Source organism: Camelus bactrianus, chromosome 3, assembly GCF_048773025.1.
Source record: "Camelus bactrianus isolate YW-2024 breed Bactrian camel chromosome 3, ASM4877302v1, whole genome shotgun sequence".
NCBI classification, from domain to species: domain Eukaryota; kingdom Metazoa; phylum Chordata; class Mammalia; order Artiodactyla; family Camelidae; genus Camelus; species Camelus bactrianus.
In genome coordinates this window covers 55,198,548-55,225,984 of record NC_133541.1, presented here as the reverse complement: position 1 = coordinate 55,225,984, position 27,437 = coordinate 55,198,548, and the positions used below count along the sequence as shown (strand labels likewise).

At 35.0% G+C, this 27,437-nt stretch overlaps 1 protein-coding gene across 3 annotated transcripts in view; it reads right to left on the bottom strand.

Moving 5' to 3' along the window:
- ZFYVE16 (zinc finger FYVE-type containing 16) overlaps window positions 1-25,826 on the bottom strand; it is a 48,384-nt gene extending 22,558 nt beyond the window's left edge. The window contains exons 1-10 of one of the 3 annotated variants that reach the window (XM_074360297.1): window positions 25,165-25,288; window positions 19,412-19,527; window positions 14,074-14,182; window positions 11,177-13,428; window positions 9,927-10,023; window positions 6,993-7,154; window positions 4,748-4,890; window positions 2,854-3,232; window positions 1,815-1,931; window positions 872-1,027 (exon numbers count right to left, since the gene is read on the bottom strand). In XM_074360297.1, the coding sequence (XP_074216398.1) occupies window positions 872-1,027; window positions 1,815-1,931; window positions 2,854-3,232; window positions 4,748-4,890; window positions 6,993-7,154; window positions 9,927-10,023; window positions 11,177-13,428; window positions 14,074-14,143 (3,376 nt within the window). In that variant the 5' untranslated portion in view covers window positions 14,144-14,182; window positions 19,412-19,527; window positions 25,165-25,288. Of the gene's footprint in view, window positions 1-871; window positions 1,028-1,814; window positions 1,932-2,853; window positions 3,233-4,747; window positions 4,891-6,992; window positions 7,155-9,926; window positions 10,024-11,176; window positions 13,429-14,073; window positions 14,183-19,411; window positions 19,528-25,164; window positions 25,322-25,442 lie in introns of those variants that run through there. The other 2 variants (XM_010949246.3, XM_010949245.3) reach the window with 2 other exon arrangements.
- Window positions 25,827-27,437: the final 1,611 nt, after the last annotated feature.

The following is a 27,437-nucleotide window of genomic DNA, read 5'->3' as shown; positions in this document are numbered from 1 at the left end:
GCTCAATTATTCCTAGAGATTGGACATTATGAACAAAAAATTTGAGAATGTTTCTAACTATAGGTGTTTTAAAATTTTTCTCCATACTGCGTGGTTGATTGAAAAGTCATCATGCCCCCCAAATCTTATATAGACAGAGAAGTATATGGTAGTCCCCACTTATCTGCAGTTTTGCTTTCCATGGTTTTAGTTACTCCTGGTCAACTGTGGTCCAAAATATTAAATGGAAAATTCCAGAAATAAACAGCAAGTTTTAAATCTCCCAGTGTCCTGCTCCATCCCATTGGGATGTGAATCACAACATGAACTCTTGTCCAGTATATCCATGTTGTATATGCTACCGGCCATTAGTCATTCAGTAGTAGTCCTGGTTACTAGATCAACTGTTGCAGTATCACTGTGCTTGTGTCCAAGTAACCCTTATTTTTCTTAATAATGGCCTCAAAGCTCAAGAGGAGTGATGCTGGCAATTCGGATTGTTCTCTTACTGTACCTAATTTATAAATTAAGCTTTATCATAGGTATGTATGTATAGAAAAAATAGTATACATAGGGTTCAGTACTGTCTGAGGTTTTAGGGGGGATCTTGGAACTTATCCCTCACAGATAAAGGGGGACGATTGTATAGACACATAAAAAGATCAGGAAAGTAAATCTATTTCCACTTTTAAAATAAAAGAAAAAAACAGTAAATATATTAATTATATAAAATGCTAGATTTAAGGAGATTGAAAATGATGACTAAACTTGTTTAAGTAATCAGCAATCTCTTCACAAAATAAATCTTTAGTACAGTTAGCATAGCTAAAAGCAAAAATGCCCTTAATTTATCCATCCCCTGGTCTGTACAGTTCAAAATAAAATGCTATACCTTTTAGAGCATCCTTATAAATGGTGATAAATAGTCTGAAGATGTCCTTTGGAATAGTATCTTCATTTGGCAAACATAACAGTAGAATAATAATTTCTGCCTGTCCCAAGCCATGTAGTCCATTGGTTGAGAAGTACCAATATTTATCTGAGGAATCTTAAGTGACAAAGCATACAACTGTTTAAGTGTCAGCTTCTATTAACCAAAAAAATTAAATATAATTACCCTTTGCATGAAGCACAACTTTTCAAATTCCTTATTTTCCCAAAGCCCTCCATACAAAAACTTTAAATTGAATTGTATAAGATTAATGTAAAAAAGAGAAAGGATGAAAAATTATCTGATGGAGTCAATCAATAAATACCACTAAAACAAAGATGCACTGACATGCTGAAATGTAGTGGGTAAGAATCAGGTTAGTTTCAAAGAGAATGAAAAGCTAAGAGATGCATTATTGAGTATTGAGGATTATCTATTACTGAGAATTATTTACTTCCTTACTTTTTTTTTTACATTTTTTTATTGAGTTATAGTCATTTTACAATGTTGTGTCAAACTTCCTTTTAATTAAGCCTAATGTCATTTACTTTAATACTGTCTTTATTGTTACTAAATCCGGATTCTTGCTTATCTCAATTGCCAAATTTCAATTTATCTAAAAGCTATATGAAATATGGTCAGTTGTATAATGAGCATCAAAATACAACACAGCTATATGCCCATGGCCTTAAACTAGGACTGAATGAGGGAAACCAGTAAAAACCTTTAAGCTATTATTTTAAGTCCCACTGAATATAAACCTGCAAAATTTATTTATATTAATATTTAGCTGAAAAACTAGTATCTAATACTGCTTATTTTTCACAATTACCAGTCAAAATTTTAAATATAATTAAGAAATCCTGCTTACCAATTAGGCAAAGAAAGATGAATCATTACTTACAAAATACTAATTTGACATTCACAAGTAGATTAGCATTTAGGACAAATGTAACAGGGCCTTCGCCTTCAAGAAGCAAAATGATCTGTTCATGAGATGGGTGTTCTTCTACTACAGGCACTAAAACATGAAAGTAACATATTAGAATAAATATGTCTTTCTGTTAAATATGCTTGCAATGAAAAAAATGGATTTATAAATCCACCAATGGCTTGATCATATTTAAAAGCAAAAGCAAACAGGTTTCATAAAATCAACCAACATCTGGACAATTGTTATATACTAATTTTTACTTTTTGATTTATGTAAAGATATTAATATTGTCATACATATAAATCTTGATCAATTATATTATATATGGTACATGCACAAATATGTTGATTAAACAGCATATTGATGTAATATTTGCACCTTTAAAGTTTTAAAACAAACATTTTTATAAAGTGGATTCCAGTCTGCCAGCCACTCCAGTTATAAATTCTGATATTTACAACTGTGAAAGAAGTCTAGACCCAAGCTATACATGCTGCTTGCTGCTTGCTGCCTTATGTCAGTGACAAGTGGCGAAAAGAGCTTGACAATCAACAGGAAAATATACATGGCATACAAAGAACAGGGCTTTTTGCCACTAGCAGATGAGGAACTAAAATTCCTAGCTTTGTCATCAATCCAATACTCTTCTTTTTTTAAGGCACTATGCTCCTTAAAAAAAAAAAAAAATAGATATGGAGTCAAATACAATGGAAATATTTTTGGGACTAAAAGACTATGAATTTCCCTGTTGTATTAGACTTTTATCTTATTCTAAATTAGGGACCCAGATGAGATAAGTTATTAACAACAATTGAACTCAAAAGTTCAGATCTTTTCAGAATTTGTTTTTATATAGTAAGACTTTTTGTAAATTAAAGTTACTAAGCCATTGTACTTATTTCAGGCAAATTGTCTAAGTTTAAAAAAATGTATTTCATACATCAAAATTCATCAATATATTCTTCCTTAAAAAAATCTCCTTTTTAAATTTAAATAACTGCTATCCTACCTGATCCCTTTTCTCCAGATACAGCCAGAAGAGGGGGTAAGCTGTCCTCATCATCAGGTAGAAGACTAATCTTATTGCAAACATTCTTCTCAATGCCACACAATAACCTATAATCTGAAGTACTAACAACTGGTAAATTGCTGTTAACCAAGACACCAGTAGGACCCGATGCTTCCTCAGTTTCTGCAAAAACATCATCATCTAGTACAAAAGAACCAGAAGTAGGTAACTCCTCAGTTCCTGTGTTTGTGGGCAGTTTTTCCACAGATGGAACCTGAGAAATAGGACTTCGAATCATCTCATTTCTTATAGTATCCCCTATCTCACTGTTTGTTTTTTCTACTGTAGTAGAATAGGCATGATCCTCTGTGTTTACCATCTGTAAAATATGGAATTAAGAAAACAAATCAGTTCGTAGTCTGTTCAAATGTAAAATAATATCTTTTTAATAAGAACAAATAAAACCAAAATGGACTCAGAAATTCTTCAGAAACCAAATTTCCCAAGAAATAGTACAATTTTGCTTCTTTAAATTCAGGAGCTTAGGTTTAGCTTTCCTGTATGCTCAGGTAGACTTTAATTTTATAGACTGGAAAAAGGAGGCAAAGAAAACTTCAGGATTCTGGACTCTTACACAAAGTGAGCAAGCTTAGTTCCCCCCAAGGTGCTCCTCCTCTTGATAGCCAAAAATGCCTGGGTTGGGTGGTAGCAAGGGAGAGGAAAGTTGGGGACGGCAGGAAAGGGAGTGGTGAGTAAGCAGAATGGTAGATATATTCCACAAAAGTAACCACTTGGAATAAACTACCCTCAAGTCTGCCTCATTTAAGCCCCTTTCTTTTTAGACTGGCCAAAGCTGAGTCAATAGAGAAACATTTATGAACTCAAGTAATACTAGCCTCTGTAAAACTGCTATTTTGTTAAAATGTTGATTGAGAATATGTGCTAGCTAAGAAACATACTTTTGGTAATTATGGCTACCTGTAAAATCTAGCTCATGAGCTCTTACTGACAAACAAAGTAAGTTTAAATGGTATGTGAATACAGAGCAGGATACATATCCATCTTGTCTAATGTATGTACCCAGGGTGAACAGGGTAACTAGCTCAGAGTAGATGCTCAGTAAATATTTGTTTAATGAATAAAAGCATTCCTACTTCATACGTTAGTACTTGCTTCTATGAGTATTTTGCTCCTTTATGGGTATGAGGAAAGTAACTACCATTACATACTTTACTGAATATCTGAAAAAGCATTAAACAAATTAGTCTAAATTCAATTACGAAATCTCAGTTCTATTTCCTCATACCCGTGGTTATCAAAATGTGGTCTAGGATCCCTGGAGTCCCCAAGACCCTTTTAGGAAGTCAGTGAGGTCTTAGGATTTTCTTCATATAATTTACCTAAAACAACATACGACAACAGACTGAATTTAGAAGTAGACGTGAGAATCTATGTTCTATTAGACATTAAAGACATTCACAAAAAAATAAAACAATGTTATTCCCCTCACTAAACTTTTGGAAAACTTCCATAAAAATATTATTTCTATTAATATAATAAGTTTTTTGATGTAAGTTTATTTGTAATTAATTCCTAAAATTTTTCTCAATTTTAATTCCATAATTATCGATAGATATAATCCATATAATCTATAGCTCTTTGGCATTCTCAATAAGTTTTAAGAGCATAAAGGAATCCTGCAATCAAAAAGTTTAAGAATCATTGCCCTAAACTGACATTTAAAAAGGTAAAATATAAAATATATTCACTATATATGTTTCTCATTTCATGAAGCTCACAGCATTAAAAAAAAAAGTACTCTAATAATCATACAAAGAATTACCTACAAAATAAAATTTTCTTAAATTAACAAGTCATTCTTTAGATTCCTTACCAAGGGCATATCAGGTAAGAGAGGACTAAAATCTTCACAACATCTTTTACTTCCAGATGATAATTTTGTTGTATCTGCAACTTCGCCATTGGGCAGTATACCATCTGCAAACCATACTCTTTTCTGTTCTTTGGAGCATAATCCTAGAATCAGTTTAGAAAGTAAAGCATTTTAATTTGATAATATTGCAATGATAATATTAAATGGGTCAGGAAACGTTTTCAGAAGCTTTTTGCTATCCATTGGCAAGCTCTGCATTCTCAGGGTTTCAAAGGCCTAGAAAAATGGCCTTTTGGGATTCATCTACCCAGAGTGGAAGTCTTTTTCCAATTCATACAAAGGCAGGGCTGGCCCTACTACATACAAAAAGAGTGGACAGGAGAGGTTACATCTTAAAGGCACTGAAGGCAGATTTAAAGCCTATATTAAGACTTAAGTTTGTGAATGTGGAGACTGAATAAAATTTAGGGACTAATGCACAGGGAGGGAAAGTGGAATAGATCAGAGCATGGCAGATAAGCAAAGGAAAAAATGTGAAGAACAAAAGAAAGAAGCATTAAAAAATCTAAAAAACAAACAGGATCTCTTGTGTATCAGAGTTCATTTCCTACTTTTAATTTACTTAACAAGAGGAGTAAAACATGTTTGTTCTTATAATGTGAATATTGAAATCTATTAATATTTATTAATATTTTCCTCTCAAATTTGGAAGAAGTAACTAGATATCTACATAAATATTTGTTCTCTTTTGTTAAAAAGCATCCATGGAGGAAGGTTATGAAAATTCCTGCCAGATGATTTAAAAACATATAAACATCATGGTAGATATTGACAGGCATATACAGAACAGATAAACAAGTTTATACTGTATAGTACAGGGAAATATTTACAAGATCTTGTGGTAGCTCATGGAGAAAATTCACATATGACTGAAAAATTGTGCTGTGCACCAGAAATTGACACAGCATTGTAAACTGACTATAACTCAATAAAACAAAAAACATATAAACATCAACAGAATCAACATCTACCTTCCAATCATAATACAGATAACACTGAAAAAATTTGAATCATATAATTTTTGCAATATGAATACACAAATAAGGTATCTTTCTTGTATTTGCAGTACTTTTATAATTTAATTATTTTAAAAGTCAATATATGAGAATATATAAATATTTTAAAGGCAGATTCATTCATCTTTAGAGCTATAATATACAACCATATATGCTGAATCTTATTATTTATGATAAACGGAAAATAGCTAAGTGAGAGATAAACTGAAATCCAAGAGAGTTGACAGAAATACTTGAATTTGTCTCTGACAGTTACAGTTCTTTTTCTAGCAAGTTACAGACTAATAGTTTTTGTTTAAAGTGTACACAGGCTTTACTCAAGATCCTAAACTACAATAGGTTATAAAAAAAAAAGAACAGAGAGCCCAAAGATTTTTAAATTTTTAGAAGTTTTTCAAAAGATTTAATAAACACTTTTTATTGTGGTGAAATATTCATTTAAAAATTTTTTTTAAGGAAAGGGAGATATGCCAACTTTTTACCTCCTAATTCTCAAACCCAAGCCCACCCTTCTACATGGAACTCTCTGATGCCAGGCTGGACGTCTGGGAAGTGCAAACTCCCAAACTCCCAGAGCAAACTGGTTCTGGTCATGTTCCATCAATGATAGGCACTGGTTGGAGACTGGAAGGTAGGAAGAGAAGGAATTCTTTGTTTCTAGATCCTGCCAGGATCTTTGCAGCAGCAGCATCACCAGATATACCTCTAAGTCCCATGATTTTCAGTACTCCTTACATCAAGCCTGGAACATGCCCTCAAGTCATGTGAACACCAACCCTACAAGGCACCTTGATGGTCCCAGCATTTGCCACTTGGTGTTCCTCTAAGAAGTCACAGCACCAGCGTGTGATGTGGTACCCTAACCCCTGAATCCCAGGTCTGAGAACCAAGCACCTCCTGGTGCTTCTGCACTGAGTTCTAGTAGCACTGTCTCTCCCCTTTTGTTCCCTCAACCCTAGGGATTGCTTCCTGCAGTTATGAATCTCTGAGCCACTTGAGCACGCCCTTTTTGTTCTTCCACCCTTCTGACGTATGTGTATAACCAGTTCCCTGTATTAAATTCCTTCTGATATCTAGTCTGGTTTCTCTTTTCTCACTAGCTCCTATCAACACTAGAAAATTTCTATTTTAATAATTTATCTTTAGACACAACATTTTCTTCTAGTTACCTTCAACACTTGGTTGTTTAAGTGCTGAGATTGGTAAAGTTGTAGGTGAGGGTATACTGGGTGTTTGAGTCTCCTGAAGAGGCTGGATGGTGGCACATTCATCAGAATGATTAGATTTAATAGTAGAACCAGTTGGACTCATCATCCTTTCAAATGCCTGAGCTATAAAGGGGAAAAAAAATTAAAATCTCAGATGTTTTTGAACTCCAAAGTCAGTTATGATAAATATTGTATTTTTTAAATTATAAGGGGAAAAAATCAATGGCTAAACAAGAAAAAGAAGTGGCACTTGGCAAAGATAATATCCTTACTTTGGTTGGCAGTGCTCTACTTCAGTATAAGCTACCAATCAGTTATTTCCATATTATTTTGGCATATATTTGATATCTACTAAAGAAAATCATTGTTATTTAATATCTGTTTTTGCCCTTGTACCCCTAGACTCTATTTCCAACATAGTTCCTAGTAATTCTTTTAAGACATAAGTCATATCACATCATTCTTCTGTTTAAAATCCTTTAATGGCTTCCCAACTGGAATGAAAATTTCAGTTGTTACAATGGCTCACAATACACTACATAGTCTGCATCTCTGCCTCTTCTGCTTTCCCAGTTAGCCGTCTGACATCATTTCTCACTAAAATCCTACTTGCTCATCATATTCCACATAGGCCTCCCCGTTCTTCAAAAAGTAAAGCAAGCACCCTTCTTGCCTAGGGTCTTTGCTCTTACTGTTCTCTCTGCCTGAAATGTTCTTCCACATTGCTTTATCCTTTCACTTCCTTCAAGTCTCTGCTCACACATCATATCATCATAAACTCTTATTCTGATCACTGTTTAAAAATAACCACCTCTTGCCACCAATCTGTTACTATCTATCCCTCTTAACATTCTTTTATTTTCATTTAGAACATTATCACCATCTGGTAGTCTCTTTGTTTCCTGTTCGCCTCTCCCCACATTTGTAAGCTCCATAAGATCAAAAGCTCCATAAGAACAGGGAGTATATTTTGTTCTCAGCTGGAGCTCCAAAATGCAGAACAGTGTATGAATATTGCTGAATGATTTTTTCATCCAAATAACATGGAACAGCACTGGTAGCTCTCCCTTCAGCCTTTCTCCAAACTAATCTGTTATAAATGCTGCCACTGCTACGATAATCTTCCTCAAGTGCCAATGATTTAGCACTTCCATGAAATGGCTTCCACTAACCAAATAAAATCCAAATAGTATTCTCAGTTTCAAAGTAATTTCCAACTTGCCCTAAGTTTCTATAATGGCACTCACATGCATGCTTCTTTGAAACTTGCAGAGTCTCAGCACAACTTCCTCATTATCCCAAATCTCTAATCAAACTATCTTTTCTTCAAGTAATTTGTCTTACAACCCTTGAACCAGCTTTCCCCTCTTATTTAATAACATTTTTTTAAATGACCATGTGTACTATTTTCATTCCCTCAGTTGGTGTTAAAATAACTTTTGTTTTTGTTTTCTTGTGGTGTATAAATTAGTGATAAACAGAACCATAAATAAAATTAATTACTATAAGATACCAAAACAGAATAAATAAAACAGATAACTAAATAGATAAATCCATGCAAAATATTTTCTTCGTTAAACCAAAGCTTGATCTCAGTATCCTACTGAGACTCTTTAATGATTATATCTTCTCCTCTCCTAGATCGTTACAGTCAGAGTATGTTTTAATGTTCAACTAAAAATCTGACATATCAACTCAAATAATGTTTCAAATCTTCATGGCTGTTTTATTTTATTTTTCAAGTGGGGAAAAATAAATATGTAGCTTGTGCTAAGATTTCTGAAGTCTAGCAGGTCACTTGACTAACAACATTAGCAGTAGTCTTAAAGGCTACTGAAGCAGCACAAGAAGAAACAAAACAACTATAAGCACTTAAACTAAAATCTTCATAAACATTGGTGGTAATATGGAAATACAAAAAGATTCACACTCTATCATCTTCCAGAGCAGAGGTCAACAGCAGGGAGTAAAGCAGCTTACCTCAGGCTAACAGACTCACATCAGAGCTTTTTGAAGAATTGCTGAAAAAATTTATCTTCATTCAAAAGAGAAAAACAAATTATTATCAGGTATTTATTCTCCTGGCTAACAGGAAGCAGTACCTGAACTAGTGCACAGGCCTGGTCTTAGAAAGTCCCAAGAAATATTTCTTGGGAATTAAACTGTCAACAAGTCTTTGGAAATGCCAAGAAGTACTCAAAGGAACAAGCATGTATTTGAGGAAAAAAACACAAGCACATGTGTACACCCGCACAAACACATACAACTGTGAGAACACAAATAAGACCACCAAGATTATTGCTGGTAACAGTAAGCTAGCTAGGGAGCCAGAGAAGCAATGGGAAACACATGAAAATAAAATTCTAAAACTGAGAAGGAAAAAAAATGAGAAAAATGTCAAATAGCATGACAGTCCTATGAATTTATATAAAAATGATAAATATTACTACCTTATCTTTTATTCCCACTTTATGTTGTTTTTCTACAGAGTGGAACCTATTATCTTGCCTCATACTATTAATATATAAGACTGAATACTACTTACTGGTAGATATTCTATAAATGTTTAAATTAAGATGATGAGGATGAGGATGACAATGATGGTGACAAAAACAAATAGGCAGGTGAAATGTAGCATTTAGGGACTTGGTACCTGTTAAAAGTTAATGAACTGCCACTCCAGAAACTGAATGCTTCCTTTCCAGACTGGTAGTAATAATTGTGAGAGTAGAACAAAAAGAAGAGAAACCAAGCCTTGGGATGTCCCACCTAAGCCAGATAAGTCAACACTAGGTCCTCGCCTTAAGAAAATAAAGAAGTTTATCTTTGTCACAATCCAATTATTTTTAAGATATATGCAATTACTGGAAGAAAATATGTCAGGTTAATACTCACCTTTACTAATAGTCTCATAGCAGACTACACATACTCTTGCTTCCTTTTCTAGATACTGCAGTTTACACTTCCTATTACAACAGACACCACAAAATACCTATGAAGAATAAAATATCAAATTTGGTTTTGTTTTAAGCACGTTTATACCTACTGGAGGCAGGGGAAGGGGAGACCCCCAAACTCTAACCATTTTTCTGATCATGTAAACAATTTTTCTAATCACTATAGGTAGTTATTAAAATGACTCTTTTTTTTTAAACTGAAATTAGGTTTCTGCAATTTAAAATTATATCTCTGATGAGACTTCCTTTAAATCAGTTATGTTAATTGGAAGGGAACAAAAATGTTCTTTAATGAATAAGTTAATAATTGAAAAAGCTTTCTCTGGTCCTTTACAACTTTTAAAAGTAGAATGTTATTCAAAAAAGAAACAGACTCACAGAGGGAACAAACTAGTGGTCTTCAGTGGGGACAGGGAAGGTGGGAGGGGCATATCAGATAGGGGTAGGGGATTAAGAGGTCAGACTACTATGTATAAAATAAATAAGCTACAAGTATATACTGTACAGTGCAGGGAATACAGCCAGTACTTTATAATAACTATAAATGGAGTTTAAGTTGTGAATCACTAGGTTGTATATCTGAAACTTATACAATATTGTAAATCAACTATACCTCAATTAAGAAAAAAAGTAAAATGTTATTTTTCTGAAAGAGAGTGGGGTTGATCTGAGACCAATATATTACTGAAAAATGAAAAAATGCAATGTTATTTCTACAGGCAACTCTTAAGAGTTTATAGATGATTAAGGCAATCAGACGACAAATAAAGACAGCTTCAGTGCTCTGAACCTTATGCAAGCCAATTTGCCTTTTTTCTCAGTGTTTACTTCAAGTTTTGACCATGATACTAGCTGCAAGAGTGGTCCTGAAATTAAGTATTCAAGGACAAACTAGGAACTGACTGAATTTGGTACATCTGACATATTGTTAAAAAGACATGTATTCTTAGATTTCACAAAAATTAGTGTTCCTCATTTCCCAACATGTAATATTCATGACAATGTGACAGTTATTTAACCCTCAAGCAATCTGTAAAATGACAGTGCTTTATATATTTCCATGTAGGTGAAAAACAATGATTTTAAACTAATGAATCTTTTAATCATCAATTAATAAGCTTTTTGGTCACATTGTATTTCATTTGAAATGTCTTGAAAGAATAAAAGACAAAGATTTTTATAACTTACTTTACCACATGCTCGGCAGTGATGTCGCCGTTTGGTAAAAGTAAATTTAACTTGGCAGTTCATACAATTTGGAGCTTCTGAATCAGGAACCCAAGTAGGTTGTTTCTGGCCCAAAACCAGGCCTTCTTTGCAGGTGTTTGCAGGAAGAGAGTCTTCATTTGCAGTTACAAAACTAGATCCACCTTCAAAATTACTTTCTATATCAATGTAATTAGAGTTGAAGCTAACCTGAGGATCAGTAGTAGAATCTGTAGTACAAGTTGTTGGAACAACGGTATTTCCTATGCTGGGTTCACTTTCAGGCATATTTGGAACATCTGGCTTATCTGGTTCCTTTGAACTCCTTGTTCTTGATGGAGCACTAAACAATTGCTTAGGTCTGGCCCCTCCAACATGAACAGACTGACTGTTAATATTAGAGACTGATACTTCATTTGTAATCTCAGACTTACTGCTAGATAACCCTTGTTCAACTGGAAATGTACTTTTTTCCCCTAAAGAAAGGCTACCATTTTCTGTTATATTTTGTTTATCAACTGTTTCACAAATTATATTAATACCAGGGCTTTCCCCAGTAGCTCCTGCTTCAGCATTGAAATATATATTACTGGCATTTCCATCATCTAGGCCTTTCATATCTATCTGATTCATTTGAGATTTTGAGTCATTTACATTTTCTTCAAATGATTTTACGGAATTGGTCTGAAGATACTGTTCATTCAGAAAAGCATCAAGTTCAGCATCACTAATTGGTGCACCACTTTTCATGCCTTCATCAATATTAAAGTAATCCAAGTCTTGCCCATCAATATCATTGCTTGAAAAAGTAAGATCTTCACAATGATCTGGAGACTCTGGGGCATCAGAAAGCTCTATTTGAGATTCTGCAGCTGCAGAAGAACTGGTGTTATCAGAGTAATCCAAAGATTCAACTCTAATTACCATCTGGTCAGAATCTAACTTTCTGTCTCCCATCTTTTCAATTAGTGGCTGGTGAAGTATGTTTTTACATTTTTCCTGTTTCAAGAGATCACTCTCCTTCAAAGTTTCCCCACTTAAAATGACATTCTTCTGTATTTCTTCATGCATAGTCATTGCATCTTGTATATTATCTTTAGAGTCATTCTGAGGTAGACAATCACCATGCACTTTACTTTCGATTAATGATCCACACAAAGACCCAGGTACTGGAAGACAGGACAATGAGGAGTACATATATTCACTTGAGACATGTGAAGTTGAAGAGGGATCCTGGATTACATCTTTATTATCTTTAAGATCTAAATTTCTTGAGTCTTCTTTTGCAGATTGTTTTATAAATGCAGCAGTCCTATCTTCCTGAAAGGATAAGTCAGGTAATTTGAAATTTTCATCACTTAAATTTGAATCATTTAAGCATAAACCTCCATTTTTTGGAAGACTGCAAGGCAAAGAACTCGTGCTGTCTCCTTTTAAACATTCTGTGGCAACTCCAACTGCCACATCTACCTCCTCTTTTACCAAACAGCCATCAGCTTTTACTAATTCACATGGCTGGTTCTTGTGTTGTAGGTTGTCTTTGGCATCAAACATTTTGGAACTTTGTTCAGTCAAAGTAGATAGCATGTTAAAATCAACTGATTCTAACTGATTAGAGATCTTTTTATCCTTTAAATTTTCTTTTCCATCATAATTACATGAATCTAAAAGTGATGTATCTACTTTTATACCAAATTCTTTAGTTCCACTGATTTCTCTGTTTTGTAATTCAGAGTCATCATTTTGTTCCTCTATGACATTACCATGGTCTATTGAAGAAACACAGAAAGTTTCTGACATTGAAGATAAATCCAGTCCAATCAATGAATCTGCACTAGACTTAAAATCATCTGGCAATAATTTTTTAATATCTTCTTCACTGTTAGTTACATGAACTAAGTTACCCATGTCACTTATCAGATCACAGACAGGTTTACTACATCGTCCCTTGTACAGAGGCTGGATTTCATCTGAAGTGCCACTATCCACAGAAGAAAGGAGATCAAGTCCTGTTACATTTTTTTCATTTTGTATAGATGTCAGTCCCTCAAGTGTTTTTTCATTCAGGGAAATCTCATTTGTTTCACAGCCTGTTTCTGATGAGGCACAACAATTAATGCACTGTTGATCCTTTGGTAGCACTGAAGTTAGTTGTGAGGAAGCCAACTCTGAAGAAACTGAATAGTGGTTAGAATCATACGCATTTTGTGCATCCTGGAGATAATCTTGTTCATCTAATTAAAATAGAAATATAATGTTAGTCAGGAAACCCAAATTAAAATTATTACAAAGATATTATGGTTTCTAAGACTTCTGAACTAAATTTTTTTTAGACCAGAGATAGATTACTTTCTTGCAAAATGGTAATATCCTCCAAAATTATTTTTATTTGGATTTAAACTACCTGGGGTTTTTACTTTTCAATGTAGATGTCATACTATGACGGAAATTCCACTCAAAATAACTCAGTTGCACTGGAAAAAACCAGATTAATGAAGAGCTGAAAAACAATCTAACTTCTTTGTTCTGTCCTCTGGTTTCCTCGCCTTCATTCTAATATGAGGAAAATACTGTCTCTCATAATAATGAAATAGCAATTTATATAGAGCTTTCAAGTTGCAGTTTAGCTGGTTCATACGTTGATTTTAAAGGTCTTTCTTTACCTAAATTTGTATCTGGAGAGAACCTTCTAGTTCCTTACTTCTATCTCTGGCTATCGGTTCTATTCAGTGTAAGAATACACTAATTCATGATAATGAGATAAATGAATGTTTTACAGAAGATAACCATGTGACCAAAATTGAAACCACATTTTGCTAAGATATTAACTACAGACATTTTAAAATTATATTAATGGCAAAAATGGAAAACCAACAAACCTGGATTCTGTTCAAAATCATCAAGGAGTTTGTCCAAGTCACTGACTGCTGCTTTAAAGTAACTGTCCATCCTACCTGTAGAATTATTCAGAATTTAATTCTTGTGTGCCTAGAAAACACAAAAAATGATAGTTCATTTAATTCTCTAACATATAAACATTATGCCATCTACTGCATGCCCAGAAACATAGTCAAATAGACACACAAAAAATTTAACAGCATTGCTTTGAGAAATCTATAATTTAGTTGGGGGAAATTCCTCTATATATACAAAAATGACAGGAAAACAAACTCTTAACACCATAACATGCATACATAAACTATTGTAAAATGTAAAACTCTACATAACTAAATAACTCATGGGTCAAAGAATTCACAGTTTAAAGCTAAAAACAATTTTAAGTACCATATAGCAAACAATATAAAATATACTACATACAAATAAAAATACTGCACATAAAAACTTGTGGGATTCAGCAAAAGTGGTACATCAACAGATACTTACAGCCTTAGATGCTTATACTAGAAAAGAAGAAAGAATGAAAACTAATCAGCTAAAAGCAGAAATTAAAGAAATAGAAAATGAGCATATAAGAGAGATATAAGAAAACTAAAAGTTAGTTTTATGAATAAAGTAGATGAACATCTGATCTGTCGCAGGATCTCCACCAAATAAGCCTGAAATACCTTGAAGGAATCTATCAAATGACTAATGGGATAATATCAAAAGGACACAGAAGCCAAGTTGAAAGGGATCTCACTGCTTAAATGGGACAAATGAATATCATATAAATGACTACAAAGGACTTACCACAAATCAAATGGATTTTAAAAAAACAAGAAATCTTAACCATACTAAAGACAAAAACGAAGAAACACTATACAGTAGAAGGGTTGCTAGGGCAGTAACCGTTATTCTGAAAGTTGATACTTAAGAGAAAAGATCTAAGAATTTATCCTGCCCTTTATTTACAAAATGCGTTTTAGGATAACAAAATAGTTGCTGAGGAAAAGTTCTTTAGATAAGACTTCCAGCTGATCAGTGCAGAAGGATACTAAAATTTTAAAAATCATCTCTTTGTAGTTCCTAATGCAATAAATGGACTAGGCAATGGCTATCAATGTATGCTAAAACTATCAGATGAAAGGTTGGAGGGAAACTTTATAATGGTGGAATCAGGCCAACACATTTGAATCCAGTGATCAATTTCACCACCAATAAATGTGGAAGAACCAAATATTATGTGCTTCATGTTGAAGACAGCATCACACATAAAATATTCCTGTCTAAAAAAATTGAACCCGAATCTAATCAAGTTTTTAGAACTAACTACATGTTTACAGGAAATTCAAGCATAGAGGGACAAGTTAAATGATATCAAAAGAAGGCAAATGGCTTAATCCAGAAGAGGGAATACTTTATAGCAATGTTCCTCAAATTGTCAATGGTGAATGATCTTTTATTTTCAAAAAACTTCCAATCTGTTACAAACTATTACTTTTGTAAAACACAGTAAAACAATGCAGGTTTTGCAATAATGTACAAAAAGATACACATTAAGCATATCTGAATGATAGCCTGGATTAAGGACTAAGAGAGGGAAATGAAGGATAAAAGAGAATAAACAAATGAGAGGGCTTTACTAGGACCACTTATGATAGTCGCCATGAACTGAGGACACATGAGACTTAGAAAAAATTAGGGATACTTTAAAGATGGATTAAAAAGATTAAACAGAGCTTAAGAGAGCACTGAATGAACTAGAAGACCTATCTGAAGAAATAACCTAAAATGCAGCCCAGAGAAACAAAGAAGAGGAAAATATGAAAAAATAAAGAGACATGGATGACAGAATGAGAATGGAGCCTCATAAGGAGAAGAGAGAGCATGGAACAAGCATGTTTGAAAAGATAATGCTAGGAATTCCAGCATAAATGAAAAGCACTATAGACACAGATAACTCATTATACCAAGCAATATAAATACAGCTGACCCTTGAACAACATGGGTTTGAACTGTGCAGGTCCACTTATATGCAGGTTATATGGAGGAACCATGGATACAGAGGGCTGACTGTAGTTTATGTGCAAATTTTCAACTGCAGAGGAAGTCAGCACCCCTAACCTCCATGCTGTTCAATGGTCACTATAAAAAGAATAGTTACTCTATAGGGAAGCTTTTGAATTCCTAAAATAGAACAGTCAGAGATACAAGGTCATCTTCAAAGGAACAATAATTATGCTATTACAAGGTAAACTTGAACAATTCTCAATAACACTGGTATGTCATCCTAATTCAATAAAGCATATTACTTCTTTTAGAGAGGGTAGGGAGGTAATTAGGTTATTTAGTTAGTTAGTTAATTTTTTTAAAAAATGGAGGTACCAAGGATTGAACCCAGGACCTCATACATGCTAGGCACATGCTCTACCACTGAGCTATACCACCCCCTCAGCATATTACTTCTTTTATTTCCATTTTTAAATTGTGATTATACCATACATATACAAGAGTACACAGACACCAAAACAAATAAAAGGAACTTGCAGGAAGAGACACGGTAGGAAGAAGAAAACTTCAAAGACACTAATATTCTCAGAAAAAAGCAATGCAACTATGAAACAGGAAGAGGAAGCCATACATAAGGAACATATGAAGAAAAAAAGTGATCGTGGAAATTCATAGCAGCAATCTTAAAATTCAAGTGAGGCTTATAGGATGTAGTAAAAGCAGTGCTTAGAGGGGCATATATAGCATTAAGTGCATGTATTTAAAAAGAAGAAAGATCTAAAAATCAATAATGTAAGCTTCCACCTTGGGAAATTAGAAAAAGAAAAGCAATTTAAGCCCAAAGCAGGTAGAAGAAAAGATAAAGACTGGAGCAGAAATCAATCACACTAAAAACAGGAAAACAACAGAGAAATGGAGAAAAATCACTGAAACCAAAAACTCTTTCTTTGAAAAAACTAAAAAGAATTGATAAACTAGGCTAATTTTTTAAAAAAGAAATACAAATTACCAATATTAGAAATGAAAGAGGGGTCATAACTACTGATACCATGGACACTTAAAGGAAAATAAAGGAATATTATGAACAACTCTATGTCCACAAACTTGAAATGGACCAATTCCTTAAAAAACACACACTATAAAAACTCACACAAGGAGAAAGAGATAACTTGAACAGCCCCATATATATTAACAAAACTGAATCAATAATTAATAACCTTCCACAAAATAAGTCACCAGGTCTAGATGGCTTCACTGATGAATTTCACCAAACATTTAATGAAGAAATGATCCCAATTCTCCACAATCTCTTCCAGAAAAAAGAAGCAGAGTAAACACTTCCTAATTCTATAAGATCAGCATTACTCTAATACCAAAACCAATAAAGACATTACAAGAAAGAAAAACTACAGACCAATATAGTTTATGAACATAGAAGTAAAAATCTATAACAAAATATTAGCAAATTGGATCTAACAATGTATAAACAGAATTATACACAATAACCAAGTGGAATTTATACAGGTAAGCAAGGCAGGTTCACCATTTGAAAATTAATCCATACACCACATCAACAGACTAAAGAAGAATTATCATATAATCAAATCAACTGATGCAAAAGAAAAAGCATTTGACAGGATCTAACATGTACTCATGATAAAAACTCTCAGCAAGCTATAAGCAGAGGGGAACTTCTCCAATTTGATGAAGATTTTTTATAAAATACCTACAGTTAACGTTATACATTATACTTAAAGATGAGAAACTGGATGCCCTCCCCTCAAAGACTGGGACCAAGGAAAGGATGTCTTCTCTAACCACTCCTATTCAACACAGTACTGAAACTCTCACTAATGTAATAAGAAAAGGAAATAAAAAAGAAATAAAAATGTCTTTATTTGTGATGACATACTTTTCAATGTAGAAAATCCCCCAAAATTGACCCCCCATCCAATGGAAAAGTGAGTATAATAACAAGAATGAAGGATACAAGGTTAATATACAAAAGTCAAATGCTTTCTATATATTGGCAAGAAACAACTAGAATTTGAAATTTTAAAAAATACCTGACTGGGACATTGTGCTGTGCACCAGAAACTGACACATTGTAACTGATGATACTTCAATTAAAAAAAATACCATTTACACTACACCTCAAAATATTAACTACATGGATATAAATATAACAAAATATATACAGGACCTATATGTGGAAAACTACAAAATACTGATGAATAAAATCAAAGCAACAAGACATCAGATTTATGTTTACCAGAAGTGAGAGTGAGGGGGAAAAAGAGTGGAGGAAAAATGAACTGGATGAAAGTAGTGAAAGGTACAAACATCCAGTTACAAGATAAATAAGTGTTAGGGATGTAATGTACAACAAGATGAATATAATGAACACTGCTGTATGTTACATATGAAAGTTGTTAAGAGAGTAAATCCTAAGAGTTCTCATCACAAGGAAAAAAATTTTTTTCTATTTCTTTAATTTTGCATCTATAAGAGTTAATGGATGTTCATTAAACTTATGGTGGTAACCATTTTATGATGTACATCAGCCAAATCACTATGCTGTACACCTTAAACTTGTACAGTGCTGTATGTTAATTTTATCTCAATAAAACTGGGAGAAATAAAAGTAAAATAAAATGGATGAGACATAAATGTAAAATGCAGTATTATAAAACTTCTTGAAGAAAACATAAGAGAAAATCTACATAGCTTTGGGTTTGATCATGAATTTTTAAATACAACATCAATGGCATGAAAGAAAAAAAGTGATAAGCTGGACCTTATCAAGGTTAAAAAATCTGCTCTGAAAAAGACACTTAAGAAAATGAGAAGACAGGCCACAGAATGGGAGAAAATATTTGCAAAACATGTATCTGATAAAGTAATTGTATCCAAAACTCACAAAGAACTCTTAAAATTCAGTAATTGGAAAACAAACAATCCAATTTAAAAATGGGCATAAGTTCTAAACAGATACCACTCGAAAAAACATACACAGTTAGAGCATATATTAAAGTGCTCAACATCATTTGTCTTTAGGGAACTACAGAGTAAAACAATGAGGTACCATTTTACATCTATTATAATGGCTAAAATCCAAAAAACTGACAGTACCAAATGCTGCAGGGGTACTAAACAGCAGGAATTTTCATTTACTGCTGCTGGGAATGCAACATGGTACAGCCACTTCAGAAGACAGTTTGGCAGTCTCTTACAAAACTTAACATAGTCTTACCATATGATCCAGCAATCATACTACTAGCTATTTACCTAACTGATTTAAAATTTTATGTCCACACAGGAACTTACATGTCAATGTTTATAGCAGCTTTATTCATAACTGCCAAAATTTGGAACATCAAGATGTCCTTCAGTAAGTGAATGGATAAATAAACTCCGGCACATCCATGCAAAGGAATATTATTCTGTGATATAAAGAAATGTAATCAAGCCACAAAAAGATGGATGAATCTTATATGCATATTGATAAGTGAAAGAAGCCAGTCTATATACTGTAATGATTCTAATTTTATGACATTCTGGAAAGGGTAAAACTACAGAGACAGTAGACACATCACTGACTGCCAGTGGTTTGGGGTAGAGGAGGGTTTAACAGGTAAGGCAGAGTAGATTTTTTAGGATGGTGAAACTATTCTGTATAATACTATAATGGTGAATACAAGACATTAAGTATGTTTCAGTACCCATAAAACTTTACAGCACAAAAAATAAACCTCAATATATGTAAATTTTAAAAATATTTAGGTTAGGGCATCTCAGAATGCAGAATATGAGGGGAAAAAGTCTAAATGAATTACAAATATGTAAAACCACCATACTGAGGGCATGGAGAAATAAAGTGCTTCCTTTGGAAATCAGTGGAGTCTAAAGGCAAAAGGAACACAAACATTGTACTCTAGTTGATAAAGTTGTTTCTCATGGGGGTGTGGGTTAATTCTGAAGCCATCATACATGTATGCTAGAATTGAAATTAAATAAATGGATGGCTGATGGTAGGAGCAAGGTTTCCCACTTTTGGAGGGAAAATAGATAAGCAAGGGGAGGAAGTTAGAATGACCCATGTGGTAATGGATTTGAGTTGGAGACATCAGTATAAACTCCTGTTTGGCTTAATATGGACACAGATGGTTACACATTTGTACTAATTTTTTATTTGAAATGTTTATAGATATTAGCTTAAACATGTATCTCTTGCTCCATTAGCTGAGAAGGCCTAAATGCAAAATGTCTTGGTGGCAACAATGGAGCACACTAGTGCCCAGATCTTGGTTATCTGAGGTTATCTTCCCTTAAATCAAGAACCAAGATAATTATTGACTCTAGGAAAAACACAAAATTATATAATAAAGGTAGTATCATAACAATATACTACCTGGCTCAGCTTTAGATACTTAAATGATATAAACACTAAATAATGATTTAACTAAAAGTTAACATAGAACTAATTTGCAAATCTAAAGGAGGGGAGAAGTGCCATGTTTAAATATGGAGGCTGATGTAACAAACCTAAACTCACATCTTCTATAAAAGGAAGGTGGTAAGTAATATCTAAAACTGGTAGGATCAGGGTAGGGTGGAGAGATAGCTGTATAAGTAAGCAAGTTATTTAGAAAATTAGAGGTGAAAAAGAGTTGACTGTGGAGCAGCCTTTCTCAATGAGGGTTCTGTGAGAGGCTTAAGCCTTAATGCCCTAAGGCATTCACTTTATGTAATGAATTAACATCTTTCCTATGTATCTGAAGTGTCAGTGCAGTTGACCCTTGAACAATGGGGTTTGGGCACTGACCGTCCATGAAGTTGAGTGTAATTTATAGTCAGCCTTCCGTATCCATGGTTCCTTAGCATCCATGGATCCCAAGCATCCGTACCCATTGATTCAACCAAGCAGGAACGTGTAATATTGTAGTACTTACTTACTATTGGAAAAAAATCCACATATAAGTGGACCTGCAGTTCAAACTCGTGTTGTTCAAGGGTCAACTACAGGCGTAAATCATCTTTGGGGGAATTGAGAAAAGTTACTCAAATTATTCTCTGTGTTTGTGAGTCCGATGAGGAACACTGAGAAAAGCTGCTTCTGAAGAGAGAGACTCAGGGGAGAGGATGAGGGCAAAGGGCTATTGTTTTTGAATAAAATTCTTGTAGTAGTATTTGACTCTTTAAATTATGTATAGGTATCCCTTTGATAAACATAAACATTACATTAAAAATAAATATATTAGCAAAATGTAGTAAAAAATCTGAATATAGAACATAGAAAAAAATAAAGAACAGAACTGAAAGGTCTAGAAACAGCTCCTCATTAGAAAAAGACAATTTTTCTTAAAAATTATGGATTTTATTAAATAATATCTACTTATAGAGTATTTCTATCTAAGTAGCAGTGTACTACTAAGTATTATGTTATCTGAGGCACCTAAAAGATACAACAAAAGGATAATTAAATAATAATATAGTCTAACAATTTGTAAAAGGTATGACATTGAAACCTTTTGACCGAAAATCTTATTAAACTGCACATACTTTTCATTCACTTACTGTGCCAGTAATCTTCCCTGTACAGAGACACGAAAGAAATACAAGACATACTCCCTATTCTAAGTTTATTTATGTGTGATAACTTGTTTTAGGTAGTATCTTTACTCACTTGGCCATGTATGTATTCACAGATTTACAAACAAATATTTACAATATTTACTTTGCAAAAAATGTTTTTTAAAAATCTCTTCATGACTGAAAACAAATTGGCAGCAACATGGAAGATTTATCAGAAAACAACAAAACCAAGAGTAAGAAGACTCCTAAAAAGGTTAAGGTGAGAGGTGATGAGGGCCTGAACTGAGACAGGGCAGACAGAAAGGAAACATATAAAAGTAGCTAAAGAATGGGAACTTTTGGAGAGTGAAAGTGAGAGAGAAAGCTAGGATTACTGCCAGGTTGCCATCGTGAGTGACTGGGTGGACACTGGTACCACTGACCATGACAGGCAACACAAAGAGGAGCAGGACGGAGGGAAAACATGAGTTCATGTTTGGACTCATGTTTGAAGTACCTTGAGAACATCCCAGGGAAGATGTCCAATAGGTAGTTGACTATAAGGATCTGGAATGCAGGAGAGAAGTCTGAGATAGATAAAAGATTTGGGAATTGGTAGTATATAGCTGTTAATAGATGAAATCACCTAGGAAGAGAATATAGAAGAGGACAGGAGCCTGACATCAGGTAACTAAAGGTCACAATTGGTGTTCCTAAAGCCACTCTGAAAAAACCTGCCCAGAGTACTTCCACAGAAAAATATCCAATATATAAGTTAAAAGACAAAAAATCAAATTGCAAAACTTCATGCATAGTACAAACCCAGTTTTACAAATAAGTTAATATACATATAGTATTAGCAAAAGGCAAGGAAAAAAACAGAGGAGCAAACACCAAACTGTTAATAATGCAGTCAGATTATGCAAGCTTCTCACATCTATATTCTATGTCCTTATAGTTTTTTTTTTTACAAAAATATACTACTTCTGTAAACAAGAAAAGAAATAGTTTTGTTCCTTTCTTCAAAAAAAAATGATAGCATATTTCCTTATAATATAAAAAGATAATATTAATCTGTTAGAAAAACACTTGGACAATGGACTATAAATGGGCAAGTAATATGAACAGATAACTAGTAGGATTATGAAAAAACATTCAATGTATGATCCACACTATCAAAGTGACATGAATTAGAACACATACCATTCCCTGAATATCATCTTTTTAATAATAAAACTACTCAATGTTTTGATAAGCGTCTGATAAAAAGAGCATCTGAGACACTGATGATAGGAACTTCTCTCAAGGGAAGAATGTGACAATATGCATCAATAGCTTCAAAAAGATTCCTAACATTTGCTCTAATAATTCTCTTTTTAGAAATTCAAGAAAATAATCTAAAATAACTGAAAACATGCAAAGATATTTCACCAAATCATTAAGTGAAACTATCTAAACACCAACATTAGGACACAAAATTATACAGGCATCAAAAGTAATGTTTATGTCTATCAAAGCCTTTATTTGGCGGGGGGGATTAGATATTTATTTATTTATCTTAATGGAGGTACTAGGGATTGAACCCAGGATCTTGTGCATGCTAGGCATTCACTCTACCACTAAGCTATACTCTCCACACTTCAAAAAAATTTTTGAGTACATACTCTATGACTTAGCAATTCTACTTCTAGAGAAACACTAGCAATTATGCATAAGAACACATCACAAAGAACTTTCAACATTGCAATGTTTGTAAAAGTGAAATATGCAAAAACCTAACAGTTCATCAACACAAGAGTGGTTAAATCAGCTTTCTCAAACTGGACTGAGGACCTCTGGAAGCTCCAAGAGCTTTTAGGGTGTGAGGTCCTTCTAGTTCCAAATACCTATCTGTGCAAGAATGGATTTTCTTAATATGCTTCAGCCTAAACAAGGTAGCACACCAGACTGAGGGAAAAGCAAATATGGGAATCTAGCTGTCTCCTGTAAAGCCAAACGTTAAAGTGATCTGCAAAAATGAAAAACAATGCCACCTTTCTCACTAAATATTTTAAAGAAAATATAGCTATTTTAAACAATATTATTTAATTCAGTATATCATGGGTTTAATGTTATTTTTAAATAAATAAGTAAAAATTTTCAAATTTTCTAAGTTTTAATTTCTAAAATGGTATATATCCTGTATTAGAAAACAAAAATTATTTTAGTCCTCAATAATTTTTAAGTGTGTAAAGGGATCATGAGACCCACTGGATTAAATAAACTGTGATACTGTAATTATAACTGGAGATGATAATTAAATGGGAATCTAGTTTTATCCGTAATGTAACTGTTTCAAAAGATATTTTGCTCATTAATCACTTGTGTAATCAAAAATCATAGTTATGTTTATGAAGTTTTTTTAACAACATGGGGAAATGCTTAAAATATAATTTTAAGCAGAAAAGCAGGCAATCCAACTGTATATAAAATCTCATCTTAGGAAAACGCCATGGGAAAATGACTCAAAGGTAAAAAGTCAGAAATAACTGTTGATGATTACCTTTAAATGTGGAATTATAGTTTATTTCCCCCTATTCTTTATTATATTTAAAAAATATTTACACTGAACATGCAGTTTAATATCCAGGCGACAAAAATGGGAAGAAATTCTAGGTAAAAAATTATATATAGTTCTACTAGATCAAACCACTTAACTTCTGCCAACTCAAAAGACAAGCTCAAAATAATACATTGAGGAACCTAATTCGACCAACGAACGCCTGTCTTGTTAAATGAAAAACATTAAGTTAACAAATTTATGGGCTGGTTCCCATACGAGTCAAACAAACAAAAACATTCTCAGTCTAACATACAATAATATGCAATCACGGTAGTACAAATCAGTTAATAGTTTAAAAGTTAGGTCATCTTTTACAATTTGTCAAAGGTACCAAAGAAAAGGCGACGGGAAGGAACAATACAGCGGCCTTCCGGTCTAAAACTGTGAGAAAATGCATCGGTGCGGGAATGGGCTTTGCGAGAGCGCGGGCGGCGATGACAGATTCGTCTGCGGGGGCCGAGTCCTTTCAACGCAGAGGCTACCACTCCCGCCGCGGGAGCAACAGCCCCACTGCAGGCGCAGCCCCTCCCCTGCCTGGCAGGCGGCCCTGGGGGCGCTTCTCACCCCTACCTTCCGCGGCTCCGGGGTCGCTACCCCGGCACCGCAGAGCACTCGTGGCGGCCCCAGTGGGGTGGACCCGGCAAACAGCCTCCGAGATGGCCCTCCCGGCCTGGTCCGGCCCTCCAGGTTTTACCGAGGGGCCGCGAGGTTTGAGAGTCCAGATTTCCCGACCCGCCCAGAGGGCTCGGAAAAGGAATGGGTCCGGGGCCCAGGCTCGGCCCCTGGAAGGACAGGAGGGCCAGGCCCAGAGCCCTGGACAGCGAGACCAGAGGCCATCCCGCCTCCTCCGAGAGGGCAGCAGGGGTGAGGAGAGGCCAAGACGCCTGTTCCAGGGGGCTCTTACCTCTCCACACCCCTGCGGAGCTCTTAGAGGACTTGACGCGACACCGCGCTGACGAGTGAAGAGCGACCCCGGCCGGGAGTCCACGGAGTGCGCGACGTCGACTCAAGGTTTGTTTCCACCCCCAAGCCCTCAACCTGGGGAAGAGTAGGTAGCGCAGGCGCAGAGGAGGCTTTCTTTTGGCTCTCACGCCCCCTCCCTCCACGTCCGCGGCCTCCCCAGTCCGGCGGCGCCTGCGCGATGCTTTGCGGAGTCTGATCCCTGGGCGCCCGGCTTCTTACCGGAAATGCCTACGGAGGTGCTAGGGTGATGGGGAAGCCTGAAGATCGGCCGTAGGTCGGGACTCGGTTTCCCGCTAGAGGCCCTGGAGCCGGGATCGGGAAGCGACCTGCGTCAATGTCCGGCTTCTTTGCCCTTCGCTGACCTAGACGCAGCTTCCCCCCGCCCCCAGCCTTCTGTGTCCACGGGGTCGGTGCTTCGCTCCGGCCTGTACCGGACACAGCCGCCTGCCCGGCAGCCAACCCAGCCTGCTCCTCGCGCTGCTGTCCTCCCGGAATACCTCGCTTTTTTGCTTCAGACTGGTTTTACACCCTCCGCCTCCACCGGCAGCAACAAAAATGTCCCTAACCCACTCGAGTCTCAAGCCCTCCAGCTGACTCTTCACTCGCAAGGGCTAGGTCTTTTCCTTTTGTAGCTTTAGTTCTGCTTTTCTAGCAGTGGCCACGAGAACAGCTGCCTCCCTTGTCTAAAAACAAAAGCTAAGTAATTTGGAGAAGTAAATGTCAATCATGTGATGCATATTTGTGCTTGTTGAGCTTTAGTATTTTCACCATGTTTCCTATAAATTTAAATGAGGGAAGAGACATTTGTATGGGGTTAGAGTATCAGTACAGACTGGGGGATATGTTCAAGAGTTACAGTAACTGAGTAGTATTTCAGTCAGTTGTAATTTATGGTAAAGATTTGAGAATCAGGGTTCAAATCTCAAATCTGCAACTTGAACAACTATAGTTTGTAATTTTTCATAGATATGTAGTCTTCATTTTCCTAAACTCTGAAATGAAACTATGTGGCTTTAGTTCAACAATGAAACTTTCACTGATTGCTTATAATAATTTATGGAGCATCTGCTATGCGACAGACATTGTGCTAGATGCTTTGCTTAGGTTATCTCAATAATTCTGTGAAGGTCATACAGTGTGCATTTACTATGTGTCTCTCAGGTGTTGCTCACAGACAAGTAAAGTGGGGTCACTACTGTTCGAGTTCTGGATTAAGTTTTTTGGGGCAAAATGAGGACTTTAGCCCAGGAGATAGTATCCCAGAAAGCTCCTAGATACTTCCGAGGAGGCAGGGGAGAACTCAGTATTATATATGATTTGAGTGAAGAGGGGGTTGTATGTGCAATCAAGCACACACTTAGGCAGAGGCTTGCTGCTAGTCATGAGTAGCAGTTGTCACCATTGATGAATTAGTGTTTTTCTAGATAGGAAGAGATGCAAGAATTTGGGCTCATAAAATCTTCTGAAAATATCTAACTATCTGAAGGCCTGTTCAGCCAGTTTTCCCAGAGCACAGAGTGCCTCATTTCTTACCTCCATCCTGAACTCATTTTAGGGTGTGTTGGAGGTCAGTGTTTGTAGTGGCTCACAATTTAATCCAAGCAGAGTTAGATGACAAGTGCCAACGTGATCCAATCCTTGTAGAGCAGATGGCAAGTGCCAATTTTTAGTCTGCATTACTCTTATAGAAACAGTCTAACAGCCAAGATGCATGTGTATATTTGAAATAGAAGTAGTTACATTGTACAGTGTGAGGACAAAGACTAGAAATAGAAAACACTAAAACCTTAAACAGATAAATGGGAAAAGTATATACATGAACAGTAAATTCACAAAATAGGAAATGTAAATGCCTTCTGCATATTTTACTGATGTTCAAATTCATTAATAATGAAAAGAAGATGAAAAAAATTATTTCCCATAGATCTAATTAGCCAGTTTGTTTGTATTGTGAATAAACTCCATTGGTGAGGACAGAGTGAAATGAGTACTCATATCCTGTTGGGGATATAAATTAGGAGAAAGATTTTGGAAAGTAACTTGTTGAATCATATCAAGGAATGTTCACATGACCTAAGTTAGTAACTTCTCTTTTGGAAATTATAAGGAGATATTTCAGAATACAAAGATTTATATGAGTAACAATAAGGAAATAAGGTATCAAAAACTCAAATACCTTTCACATATAAATGAAGTTGTGCTCGGTAATCACAT